We start from the raw sequence: 14,210 nt of genomic DNA, 5'->3' as shown, positions 1-14,210 counted from the left end.
CGCCGGGATAGGGTAGTAGGTTCGCGCGGAAGGGGCGGGGCAGGTCAGGGGGCGGGGTTTAGTAGGAACCGATCTTGGGGCCGGGCTTCCGCGTGCGTTTGTCTGGAGGGCGAGAGCGCGCGGCGGGGGCGTGCCCAGCGGGAGGGGCGGGGCCAACTGGGGGCGGGGCGGCGCGCGGCCTAACGGCGGCGGTGGTGACGGCGGCAGCAGCGGCGGCGTTGGGGTCGGCGAGCTTGGCTGCTACAGGTTCCCGCAGCGGCGCCCGCGAGGGACCCGGGCCGCGGGTGGAGGAAGAGGTGCGGGGCGGCGGCGCTTGGCGATGGTGGGCGTCCCCGGAGCGGCCGCCTTCCAGCGTAAGCGGGGCGGGAAGGCGGGCGGCTGAGGGGGGCGTGTAAAGGCCTGCGGCTCCACAGGCGCGAGCTCCCGAGAGGCACCCGGCACGAGGCCAGGGTGGTAAACTGAGGCCCCAAGAAAGGCGGCGGATCCAAGGTCACGCGGCGGGCCGGGCCTTCCCGGGCTCCTGCGGCCGCCAGAGCTCTTCCTGCAGCGCTCGAGGGCTCGGAGCTCATGGCGTGCGCGAGTCTGTCGGGACCGCGGCCTCGGAGCCCCGGCCGGGCCGGTGTCCATCTAACTTGCCCGCGGACAAGAATTGTTTTGTTCTCCCTGTGCCGGGGCCACTAAGTCCGGCCCTGGAGAAATATTCCACACGCCCAATTTCGACGGATGTGTGGCGGATGGTGGAGGAGGCGAGGATGGCCCCTTTGAGGGGCCTTTTGAGTGCAGGCTCAGGGGTCTGACTGCCTTGGTTCACAGTCCGGCTCTTCTACTTACAGGCTGTGACCTTGGGTCTCTCCGAGCCTCAGTTACCTCTTCTGCAAAATGAGGGTGTGAAGAGCATCTCCAACCCCTCCCCACCCTGGTTCTGGGTTTTGTGAGGCCCGTTAGGAGGCTTGACACGGACTCTGGCACATACACAAGCGTGAAAACTGTCATTATTGTAGTCGCTGATAAACCTTAACCAGGGTGAACCTCACTCGAAAAAACTCGAAATTGGGCTCTGGTTGTGTGTGTGTTCGAGATTTTAATTTTGTCTTAGATTAGTCCTGCTTTATGATCCAGTTGTTTTTCTTACCCACATTTCTCCTTTTCAGCATTTATCTACTCTTCCGCCTAGAATTGTGAGATCCTTGGAAGAGGGGTGGGTCTCTTAATAATAACATTAAAATTTTAATTGTTTTTTGTTACAATAGTCATAATAGCCAATATTTTTTGAGCAGCAGGCATTTTGCATTCTATTCATTTAATATTTATTAAATCATCTATTAAGTAAAAAGTACCATTTTGGCCCTGGGAATATAGCATCAAACTAGATAGACCAAACTCAAGCTTTGAGTTTAGTTGGGGGGAGGGGAGAGAGACCTTAAATGAGGAAACAGATAAAACCATTTTGCATGTTTTCTCTCATTTAACTCTGGTAATGTAATTAAGAGTTAAGTATTTGCGTATGCCCATTTTGCAGAGGATGAAACTGAGGAACAGGAGCTTCCACACATAAAGGGGAGGCTTTACACAGCCTCTCTTCTTTGTTTGATGGCCCTTAAATATTGGATTGAAGAAATGCAAAGTAGGTGCACCCAGCTAATGCTTCTTCATGGTCAAGTTTGCAGTTGCTGTTTTTAATGGTTTGATCCATTCCTCTTGGAGCTTATAACTAAAGAGAGGCAGACAGAGGTGACCCTTAGGTCTGACAAAGGTACACTATCTCTGTATACTGAAAGGACCTTTTATCTGAAGTTAAATTTTTTATGCCCAAATCTCTTTTATGCAGTTTTCAGTTTAAAATAAACCCTAAAGTCCAATTTTTTGGTTCTGTTATGTAACTAAGGTTTGTTTATTCGTTTATTTATAGTGTTCCTAAGAGAATTCTTTATTATATTCCTAAGCAATGTACTCAGTATGCTTTTTCTTTTAATTTGGAAGTAATAGTAAGTTGCATTAAAATGTTGAGAGCATTTTTAAAAATGACGTTCTCATGATACAGTTAGATTCAGCATTGACCATCTGCTAAGCACCAGGCCCTGTGCTGATGTAGGGCTTCCATAGATGAGTAAGAGCAGACTCTTGCCTCTGGAAGCTTACCTATAGTCTTGATTGGCTGATGTTTTTAACTGAAACTAGGTAGAGAGAATGCAGGAGCTCAGAGTCCCTTGGGGAAATAGTCTAGAGTAGGGCCTCAGATGTTTTTAGTGTTCTTTATATCAGTAAATATGGTTGAGTATGCACACACATTTATGTGAATGTTTGTTTTAAATTACAGTGTAGGCTGTATTATGTATATTTTATAATGTGCAAAAATAGACATTTTACAAAAGGATGAGCTAAAACATATATAAGTAGAAGTTACAGTATTGTCTTTCTACACCCAGGTGTGTGAATGGTAACAATGCCCCCTATGGTGGAGACCGTTGATCTTGTAGTCAGACCTTCCCCTCAACCCATGATGTCTGTTGAAATTCAGTTCTGGAGTTGTGCCTAGGTTGAAATCTTGGGGTCCAATCCTTACTAGCTTTGAGACCTTCAGCACTGCCTATCCTTTCTGTGCACTTTATTTTCCTCATCTGTAAAATCGAAATGATGAGAGTTCCTATCATCTCATTTGCAGTTTTATTGTGAAGATTGATAATATGTACATATTGGTATAATGTATATCTTAATATATGTAAAGTACTTACACTGGGCTTGACACACTAGTTTGGGTGCTGTTAGTGGCTGAGGATACAAAGACGACTTGGAATCTCACAATTTAGTAGGGGTCCTGCACAAGTACATGGGTAATGATAAAGTGCTTTAAGTTTTCAAAGGCTTTTGGGAATGTAGAGTAGGCACAACTAAGTGTTCTTCAAGGGTCCAAGTAAGGTTCAGGTAAGGAGGTGACATTTGAACCAGGCCTAAGAAGGAGAAGGGATTTTTCCAGAAGGATGAGGCTTGAACCTTATTGGCTGAGGGTATAGAGTGGAAACTGGGAGGCTCTTGAGGGCTTGGTGAGTAGTTCTCCAGATCTGGACCTGCAGGGAACCTGACTGAAGCTTGTATACCTTGTTAATAGATAAGTGATTTCGGGCTGGAGTTGTTCCTAGCGGTTGTGACGGCAAGGAAGCCTGTTCTAGAACTTTTCATTTTCAAAGCACAACAGCTCTTTCGTCTCTGGTGGCACTCATTCTGCCTTCTTAAGTTATCTAAGAATGTAAACCCCTAAATATAAGCTCCTTGAGGGTTATAATAGTATCTACATTTTTGTGGTTTTATTTTGCCTAGCAAGGTAAGTGCGAAGTCCATAAATGTGGAGAAAGGTATGTAAATCCTTGAACCTACAAAGAATTCTGAACAGTTACAAGTGGAATGATAAGTGACCATACTCATTAATGAAAAGCTCACAAATATTTTACGGTAGATAAGCATCACTATTCAAAAGGGGTGAGAACTGTCATGTTCAGTAACTCTCTCTTTATCTGGCACTTACCCATTAGAATGAAAGAAGAGATGAGAAAGTGCACCAGAAAGACTTCTCTGAGGTTGAATTAGATGCCTTCTATTTGTTCCTCTAGGTCTACTCTCCGTCCTTTCCCACCCTGGGAAGCTGACTTACTTAGACTACATCAACTAGTTTCCTTCCCACCTGAGGTTATGGAATTGAATTACCCTGCTCCCTTCCTATGGATGTTGTCTCTGACTAGCTGTGTCCCTTGATTGAAGATTGCTGTTCTAAAGGTGGTTCTCTCTACGTGCATGATTGCTCCTTCTAGGTTTGGAAAGTGTGTCTTTACTTTGTTCCTCAGGCTTAGAGGTACTGTCACTAGTCTCAGGGTACTTAACCGAGCCCAACTCATAGCAGATTTAAAGCAACAAATGCACTTGGAGAGGAGAGAGGCTACCCTAGGTAAGGATACTACCCCCAATGAGAGGGTCTCATCCTTTCCTGTGGTCATTACCTGCTGTGCCACATTGATGTATTCAGTCATTTTCCTCCCAAACTATTGGATATGAAAAAAAATGGAATAAGATTAAAAACACCCATAATCTGTGACCACACAATCAAGACTAGTTAAATTGGAGTTAGTAGCCTGTTTAAAAAGGTAGGGATGTACATGAGGTAGGTTGTTTGGCATAATGGAAAAAGCAGAATTTGGAGGCAGACTTTGAGTTTGAGGCCCCGTTCTACTGGGAAGTTATTCAACCTCTGAGACTCAGTTGTTTGTTTGTTTAATCTGTAAATGAGGATAACTCCTGCCTAATAATAATAGTAATAATAACTAATATTGAATGTTTATTTTGGGACAGATACCATGCCAAACTTATACTCACCTTTTGCCTTTTAATCCTTTGCTCTTTTAGTTAGATTATATATCCTTATTTTACAAATTATATAGATTAGGAAATTGACTCAGATGTCATAGAGCTAATAAATGACCAAGCCCAGATTAAAATCTAGATCTTTTGTGACTGCAGAGCCAGAGTTATTAACATTAAGGTAGCTGCTGAAAGCTTTTAGACAGGAAGAGTGGTTTATTTATTTATTTGTTTTTAATTATTAGGGTTTTCCTTTAAGGGACATTTATTAGTTTTTAGGATGGATTTTTATTTATTTATTTGGCTGCGTCAGGTCTTAGTTGCAGCGCACAGGATCTTTCGTTGCTGCGTGCAGGCTTCTCTCTAGTTGTGGTGCGCAGGCTCTAGAGTGCATGGGCTCAGTAGTTGCGGCGCGTGGGCTTAGTTGCCCCGCTGCATGTGGGATATTAGTTCCCTAACCAGGGATTGAACCCATGTCCCCTGCATTGGATGGCAGATTCTTAACCACTGGACCACCAAGGAAGTCCCAGGAAGGGTGGTTTATATGATAGTATACTGAATGTAGCACTAGGATAAAGATGAATTAATTCACTAAGTTCATACTTCCTCCGGGGTAAGGAAAGCAGGAGGAAAGAGGTGGGGAAGTAAGATTTCTCACCTGCCAGTTTTAGCTTCAATCCTTAGGTTTTTTTAAATTATTTTATTAATTAAAAATTTTTTTTTTTTTTGGCTGCGTTGGGTCTTCGTTGCTGTGCACGCAGGCTTTCTCTGGTTGTGGCGAGTGGAGGCTACTCTTCGTTGTGGAGCACGGGCTCTAGGTGTGTGGACTTCAGTAGTTGTGGCACGCAGGCTCAGTAGTTGTGGCTCACAGGCTCTAGAGCGCGGGCTCAGTAGTTGCGGCACAGGGGCTTAGTTGCTCCGCGGCATGTGGGATCTTCCCAGACCAGGGCTCAAACCTGTGTCCCCTGCATTGGCAGGCGGATTCTTAACCACTGCGCTACCAGGGAAGCCCAATCCTTAGTTTTAGAGTATTGTTTTGAACCTCATTATAGAAAATGATCACTCAATTGTAAAGATTTACTTAAAATCGCTGTAAGTTTGAAGGCTGAGAGAGAATCTCTGCCCTAGTTATAGTTTCTGCTTGAGTAGGATTAGGGCCTACTAGCACTGTATTGACTGGCCCCATGTGCAATATGAGCTAGTACAGCCTGTCTCTGGGTTTTATTATGGCTGGTTAAGTAGCTTTTGCTTCTGTCTCTGGTTTCTCTCTCTGGCCCCTCAAAGGCCTTGAGGCTATCTGAAATTATAGGAGCTGGGGTATCATAAATTAAACTTGTAAAATGAGTCTGTAGCAGATATGTCAACTGAATCTGACTTTAAGTCCAGTTTAATTCTTTAAAAAAAAGTTTTTGCTAGATTTTCTGCTGGGCACTTTTCATGTATGTTATCTCATGTAATTCTTAGAACATCCTTGAGAGGGAGTTAGTATCTCTGTTTTACAAACGAAGAAATAAGGCTCAGAGAAGTTAAATAAATTCCCCTAGGTCACACAGTTAATCAGCAGCAGATAACACTATGCCCACTTAGTTCAGTCCTGATATTGAATTCATTGAGATCTGAGTCCAAAACCCACTATTTTTTACTTTCTATCACGTGGCTCCTTGTTTTTACCAGGTAAGCTAGAGGTTTTTAGACATGTGTTCCCGAGGATACCAGTGCTCCCTGAATATACTTGATTTCCCATCAGTTTTCTTCAACAACTTTCTTTCCCTAACATCTAAAATATTCTGTGGATGGATATGATTTAAAGATTGCTGTATTAGATCTTGGTCTTGTTTAGAGGTATCCTGAATTGGCCTTAGTGATGAATTAAAAACAAAAAACAAAAAGGCAGCAGAAACTCTCAGCATGTTTTACCAATTCATTCCATATGTTTCCTGATTTTAGCAGTGAAGCAGATGATGGCAATGAACATCAAAAGCCCAAGAAATGTCCATGCTAATTTTACGTGGCCCTGTGAGGAGCTGTCAAATATGGATCATCAAATATAGTATATGGACTATGCAGTGAACCTTTACTTTGGAATGTGGCTCTTTAAAATGTGATTCTACCCCTCTATTTTGTATTGCTGTAATTAAATGCAGAAATCAAAGTAAAATTCAGAGTAACTCAGAGCTAGGTAACCTTCTGTCTGAATTGATAGCTTTGGAGTTGGCTAGACCTTTCAATTAAATTAGCTGATGGCAACAAATATGTAATCTGACCTCTCGACCAACTCAAGTGAAATGTTAATACCAGGCATAGCACAGCTCCCTTGACACACTACTTTGACCTTTTCCTCTCCTACAGATGTTTCCCTTATTCCTTTGTTAACTTAGCCATCTTCATGCAGAGGTCCTGCCTGCTTTTAATTTTTCAAAGCCACATGAGAACAGACATTGAAATAGCACAGATTTATTCATTTTTACCTTATATCCCTAGAGCTACACTAATCAAAATCACCAATTCCTCTAATTCACATATAGTTTTTAGCTAGTTTACTGTCTGCTTACCACTATCCAACCTCTCCCCCTCCCCAACCCCCCGTAAAAGCTAAAATACTAGTGATTTTTTTTCTTTTTTGGCTGCCTTGGGTCTTTGTTGCTGCGCGCAGGCTTTCTCTAGTTGCGGCGAGCGGGGGCTACTCTTGGTTGCAGTGTGTGGGCTTCTCACTGCAGTGGCTTCTCCTGTTGCAGAGCATGGGCTCTAGGCATGTGAGCTTCAGTAGTTGCAGCACGTGGGCTCAGTAGTTGTGGCTCACAGGCTCCAGAGTGCAAGGTCAGTTGTGGCGCATGGGCTTAGTTGCTCCGCGGCATGTGGGATCTTCCTGGACCAGGGATCGAACCCGTGTCCCCTGCATTGGCAGGCGGATTCTTAACCACTGTGCCACCAGGGAAGTCCACTAGTGGACTTTTATCCACCAAAAATATGGCAGGATTTTTTTGTCCTTAATATTGAGAAAGTGTGATTCATTTTGTTTCCCTCTTGAGACGTGGAGTCAGCTTCACAGGGAGGAGGCAGGCAGAAGCAAGTTCTCTTTATGGCCGAGATTAAAGGTAGAGGTGGCTTAGGAGAGGCAAGTTCTGAGTGGTGAAGGAGAGGTAGGGGACGAGGTGATGATGGTCTTAGCTCCCCTGGCATTCATCCAATAGCTGCCTGGAGCTGCTGGGAACTCAGGAGCTATAGTTTTCATAAGCTCCTCCTTAATTTTCCCTTGATGGGTTGGTCTGCCTCAGTGGTTTAAACTATCCTGTCATCTCTTCTTAAATATATTACACCATACTGTGTTAGAAAAACACAAACATATTCAAGGGTGGTGATCACATTATTTCAAAAACCACTTTTTTTTTTTTTACTCCTTTTTCTTTTTTTTTCCAAACTTTGTATTTTGACATAATTTCAAACTTAGGAAAAAGTTGCAAGAATGTTATTAAAATTCCTGTATGCCATTCACCTTGATTCCCCAAATGTCAGCATTTTACTATATTTTCTATATTCTTTTTATACATGCATATTATTTTTTGGAACTGTATTTTAGAGTAAGTTACAAATGTGATACTTCTTTTTTTTTTTTTTGTGATACTTCTTTACCATAAATAAGGTAATGTATATTTCCAATAAACTAGGACATTCTCTTACGTAACCACAGCAATATACTTACCAAAATCAGGAAATACAGATTTGATACAATATTATTATCTAATATACGGACTTTATTCAAATTTTGCCATTTGTTCCAATAATGTTCTTTTTAAAAAATTCTATTTATGTATTTATATTTTATTTTTGGCTGTGTTGGGTCTTTGTTGTGGCGAGCGGGGTCTACTCTTTGTTGCAGTGTCTGGGCTTCTCACTGCAGTGGCTTCTCTTGTTGTGGAGAATGGGCTCTAGGCGCACAGGCTTCAGTAGTTGTGGCATGCAGGCTCAGGAGTTATGGCTCACGAGCTTAGTTGCTCCGCGGCATGTGGGATCTTCCCGGACCAAGGCTCGAACCCGTGTCCGCTGCATTGGCAGGAGAATTCTTAACCTCTTAACCACTGCGCCGCCAGGGAAGTCCCTTATCAAACTTTTATCCATTGGCGGTAGCATTTATTGATGATGTTTGCCTGAGTCAGTTATTACTCTGATAGTTGTGCTGTGATTTTCTATGAGTTATTCTTTGCTTTTTAGTTAATATTCTACTGCAGAGCATTTTCTAACCCTTATTTGTATGTATTGGGTTGGCCAAAAATTGCCTTCGGTTTTTAAGTAAAAATAAAAGATACATTTTGCATTTTCACTAAGAACTTTATTTATTTATTTATTTTGTGGCACGCGGGCCTCTCACTGTTGTGGCCTCTCCCCTTGCGGAGCACAGGCTCCGGACGCGCAGGCTTAGCGGCCGTGGCTCACGGGCCCAGACGCTCTGCGGCATGTGGGATCTTCCCGGACCGGGGCACGAACCCGTGTCCCCTGCATCGGCAGGCGGACTCTCAACCACTGCGCCACCAGGGAAGCCCCCATTAAGAGAATTTTGTAAAGATCAAAAGAAATGGAAATCTGATGGTGCAATGTCTGGTGAATACAGCGAATGAATCAGAACTTCCCAGCCAAGCTGTAACAGTTTTTGCCTGGCCATCAAAGAAACATGCAGTCTTGCATTATCTCGATGGAAGATTATGTGTTTTCTGTTGACTCATTCTGGACGCTTGTTGTTGAGTTACGCTTTCAGTTTTTCTAATTGGGAGCAGTACTTGTTGGAATTAATCATTTGGTTTTTGAGAAGGAGCTCATAACGGAGAACTCCCTTCCAATCCCACTATATACACAACATCACCTTCTTTGGATGAAGACTGGCCTTTGGTGTGGTTGGTGGTGGTTCATTTTGCTTGCCCCACGGTCTCTTCCGTTCCACATTATTGTACTCTATCCACTTTTCATTGCCTGTCACAATTTTGTTTTAAAAACGGAACGTTTTCATTACGTTTCAGTAGAGAATCGCATGCAGAAATAAGGTCAAGGTTTTTTTCATTTAACTTATCTGGAACCCACACATCAAAGTGATGAACATAACCACGCTGGTGGAAATGATTTTCAGTGCTTGATATGGATATTTGGGTATGTCAGCTGTCTCCCGCGTCATATAACATTGATTGTTTTCAATTAATGTCTCGATTTGATCGCTATCAACTTCATCTGGCCTACCCGACCGTGGAGCATCCTCCAGCGAGAAATCTCCAGTACAAAACTTTGCAAACCACTTTTGACGCATTCGATCAGTCGCAGCACCTTCGCCATACATTGCACAAATCATTTTTTGCATTTCGGTTGCATTTTTACCTTTCTTGAAATAATACAGCATAATATGCCAAAAATGTTGCTTTTTTCTTCCACCTTCAATATTAAAATGGCTACACAAAAATTCACCAACTTTGATAAGTTTTTTTTAAATACATACTGATATGACAGCTGTCACATACAGTCTAACAAATTGTTTGGAATGAAGTTAAAGACAGCTAAGTGCTACTAGACCCATCTTACGGAAAAAACCGAATGAACCTTTTTGCCAACTCAATGTGGATTCTTATTTTATGTAGCAGGTTATAATCTGTTACCATCATTATTTATTGTGTTTTTCACATTGTCCCAGATTTGGCAGTGGGAACCCCTTCAAGCTAGCTTTTGACAAGTTCCCAACATTCTTGGACTACTTCCTTACTTTTTGGCGCAAAAGAGATATTCCAGGCTTATCTTCCTACCTGAGCATTGGAATCAGCCATTTCTCCAAGATATTTCTCTCCTAATTCCTGTTAGTGGAGAAAATTATTTAGAAATCGAGATGTGGTTGTTGTATGTGCTCATTGCTATGGGATGTTATTGCTTCCAGATCCTTTTAATGGGCAGAGCTAAAAAATCTATGTATATATGTACACATACATATATGCACATGCATATATCTAAATTTCTATTTTTATCTACATGTAATAAAAACTGAAACTGAGCAAAGGGCTCCTGTGTCCATGGTGCAGAAAGCCAAACTCTGACAGTGGTAGTTTGCAGCAAAGTAAGGATTTATTACAGGGCGCCAAGCAAGGGAGTCGGATCCAAACCCACCTGGTCTTTGAGTTAGGGTTTTTTCTTTTAAAGGGGAAGAACAAAGAGGCTGGGACTAATGTTCGTTTTGTGACATTTCTGTGACATTTCTTTTTTATTTTTATTTTTTTGCGGTACGCGGGCTTCTCACTGTTGTGGCCTCTCCTGTTGCGGAGCACAGGCTCCGGACGCGCAGGCTCAGTGGCCATGGCTCACGGGCCCAGCTTCTCCATGGCATGTGGGATCTTCCCGGACCGGGGCACGAACCCGCGTCCCCTGCATTGGCAGGTGGACTCTAACCACTGCGCCACCAGGGAAGCCCTGTGACATTTCTTAATTGTAGTTTTGGGAGTCAGAACGTCTCTGGTTTACGATTCTCCAGGCAAAGTGATCCATGGCTCGGGGGTCTGTTAGCTCAACTTGTGCTGGAGGAACAACCTGAGTTTGTATGTTAATGATAATGTTTATAACAGCAGTTTTAGTTCGTTAATGCTTTTATCAACAATAGCAGTTTTACTCATCTGACTATGGTTGATTAGTGTTCAGTTAGCACAGGATTGAGGTCAGAGGGGACAAGAAAGGGAATAAAGTTTTGGATAGATTAATCATAATCTTGATAAGGGTACTTGGTTTCAGAACTGTGTGTTCAGACTAATACCTCCAATACCACAAACTTCGTTTAGCCTTTATCCTTTCCATATTTTTAAGTCCTTTCTCTTACCTAGGGATTGTAAGCCTGACTCACATAATCCACAATATATTTTACTTATTTGCCCAAACCTAGAATATAAATATAAATATATAGCTCCAAGATTGCTAACCCATGTTACCGTGAAGTTCAGTTTGTAAACCTCTTTGATTACAGGTTTTTTTGTTTGTTTTTAGTCTGAGGGTATATGGTCAATGTATTGTGTATAGAAGTTACTTTGGGGTAGCTCCTCAATGATTTAAGATGTAATTCAACCTACAGAAATTTGATGTATACTTTTTTTTTTAGGCCATTCGGTGCCTTGCGGTACTTTAGTTCTTTGACAAGAGATTGAACCTGGGCCACGGCAGTGAAAGCGCTGAGTCCTAACCACTGGACTGCCAGGGAATTCCCAATAAATCTCAGTATTTCTGTTCACCTTTTGGAAGCGCATTTGATTGACTCTCAGCCATGGAGTGTCTTCCTTACCCTGGGTGAATAGTTTTTAAATTTTATATGGTTGTAGTAATTTGCAGCTGTTGGTTTGCTGGTTTTGGCACATAGTGAAAATTTTCCTTTTTTTTTTTTTCTTGTGAAAAAGGCAGAGTGATTTGCTACTGAGTGGTTTGCCTTTCAAACTCCAGAGAAGGAATTTGAGTGTTGCTTATTTCTCATTTATTTGTAGGTGAGAACTATAGGTTTCCCTTTTGGGGGTTTTGGAACAGGGAGAACAGGAGGAATGAAGTAGGGGATGATGAATGAAAGTCAAATAATGGTGACTACCAGAGTGAGCACTGTCAAAATAATACTGATTCCTTAGAAAAGAGAAGTACCCCGTCTTTTGATGTTACCAATGAGCTTCTCCCAATACTGACTGAAAAAAAAGAATGGTTTCTTTGAAAGCATGGCATCCCTGTAAGACCTCCACAGAGAGGTTTAACCTAGCAGTTGTTAGGTGGTTTAGATAAAATTTCTTAAGCGAATACTGAACCAAATTGAGCATAAATATTGTGATAATTAAGTATTCCTTTTTTTCCCCAGATGTGTAAATGGAGTAGTTTCTTTTTTCTTTCTCTTTCCCAAAAGATCCCTCGTGCTCCTTTCCCCTCATTTAGCAGCCCCTGGTGACTAGTATACTGGTTTTTGTCCCTCTAGTGGTTTCTCTCTCTCTCTCTCTCTCTCTCTCTCTCTCTCTCTCTCTCTCTGTTCCATGTCATGTAAATGACACCATACAATATATAGCCTTTGTATCTGATATCTTTCACTTACTCTAATTGTTTTGAGAATTGTTCATGTTGTATCTGTAGTAACCTTTTATTGCTGAGTAGCATTTCACTTTGTGGATGTACCATGATATTTTTAAAAAATTAATTAATTAAATTTATTTTATTTTGGCTGCGTTGGGTCTTCGTTGCGGTGCACGGGCTTCTTATTGTAGTAGCTTCTCTTGTTGCGGAGCACGGGCTGTAGGCACGCGGGCTTCAGTAGTTGTGGCACATGGGCTCTAGAGCGCAGGCTCGGTAGTTGTGACTCATGGGCTTAGTTGCTCCACGGCATACGGGATCTTCCTGGACCAGGGCTCGCACCCATGTCCCCTGCATTGGCAGGTGGATTCCTAACCACTGCACCACCAGGGAAGCTCTTTACCATGATTTTTTAAAAATCTGTCTACCAGTTAGTGGACATTTGGGTTGTTTCCTTTCCTGTTTTGATGATTTTGAATGAAACTCTAAATATTTATGCACAGGTCTTTTGTGGACATATGTCTTTATTTCTCTTGGGTAAAGAGGAGTGGGATTGCTGGGTTCTATGGTAATTTCATGTTTAAGTTTATAAGAAACCCTCAGAGTGTTTTTCAGAATGGCTGCACCCTACCATTTTGCATTTCTAAACAGTAATGTATGAGAGTTCCATTTGCTTGTTGGATGTTTCATTTTGTTTTGTTTTAGAATTAGGTGTTAAGGAAACAGTATATCTGGGTGAAATCAATTTTGGTTGTCTAGTTGCTACTTATGAAACACATATTCTCTGTTTTATAATGTAGAGTCTCACACAGTTTGTCTTCTATTAGAGTCAGCATGTTCATTTTTTTTTAAATTAATTTTATTTTTGGCTGCATTTGGTCTTCGTTGCTGCGGGTGGGCTTTCTCTAGTTGGCGTGAGCAGGGGCTACTCTTTGTTGTGGTGCGCGGACATCTCATTGCAGTAGCTTCTCTTGTTGTGGAGCATGGGCTCTAGGTGCACGGGATCAGTAGTTGTGGCTGGTGGGCTCTAGAGCGCAGGCTCAGTAGTTGTGGGGCTTAGTTGTGGGCTTAGTTGCTCCGCAGCATGTGGGATCTTCCTGGACCAGGGCTCGAACCTGTGTCCCCTGCATTGGCAGGCAGATTCTTAACCACTGCACCACCAGGGAAGTCCTGGTCATTTCTTATTTATATATCATTAACAGAAATAATATCAACCAACTATATTTCAGAACAATTTTCACACATTATCTAATTTTTACAGCAATCAAGTGAGGTAGGTAGTAGTATTCTCATCCTCTTATTTCATATAAGGTTCAGAAGTCAGGTGGTTTGCTCACTGTCACACAGCTAGAATGCAGGGGTGTGGGTTTTTGAGAGTTGGATCTGTGAGGGGACATTCTGTTTCTCTTTAGTTAGAAGTGTAGCAAGTGAAGACATGGGTGCTTCCCAGTGTTTCCTTCTACCTTCAGCTCAGAAGCAGTGCAGCTTTGGACAATTCATATTTGGATTTTGAGTGTCTTATCATCTGTGAAATGGGGATAGCCATACCGTCTCTGTCTACCTGACAGGTAATCACCTGACAAGATGAGAATCAATTGAGGGACTGTAAAAGCATGTTCTGGACACTATTTGTTATTACATGAGTGATTTTGTAATGCATGAATATATTTTAGAAACTTAAACAATACAGATAAAGTAAAAATCCCCTTCCTAGTCTCAGTGAAGCTGTTCATTTAACAACTGTATTGTGATGCTGTTAGGTACAGGGATGGTGCTAACTGCTGTGGGGCTGCCAAGGTGGTTTAGATTCAGTCCCAGTC

General features: G+C 42.3%; 1 protein-coding gene across 3 annotated transcripts in view; it reads left to right on the top strand.

Annotated features, from left to right (window-relative positions):
* Positions 1–205: 205 nt before the first annotated feature.
* The window catches only part of CBFA2T2 (CBFA2/RUNX1 partner transcriptional co-repressor 2), a 169,801-nt gene continuing 155,796 nt past the window's right edge, over positions 206–14,210 (top strand). For all 3 annotated transcript variants that reach the window (XM_060031052.1, XM_060031049.1, XM_060031048.1), the window contains exon 1: positions 206–353. In XM_060031052.1, coding sequence (XP_059887035.1) covers positions 320–353 — 34 coding nt within the window. In that variant the 5' untranslated portion in view covers positions 206–319. The remainder of the gene's footprint in view (positions 354–14,210) is intronic.

The sequence above is a fragment of the Delphinus delphis genome, chromosome 15 (genome assembly GCF_949987515.2).
Source record: "Delphinus delphis chromosome 15, mDelDel1.2, whole genome shotgun sequence".
Lineage (NCBI taxonomy): Eukaryota > Metazoa > Chordata > Mammalia > Artiodactyla > Delphinidae > Delphinus > Delphinus delphis.
This window is presented reverse-complemented; position numbering and strand designations above follow the sequence as displayed.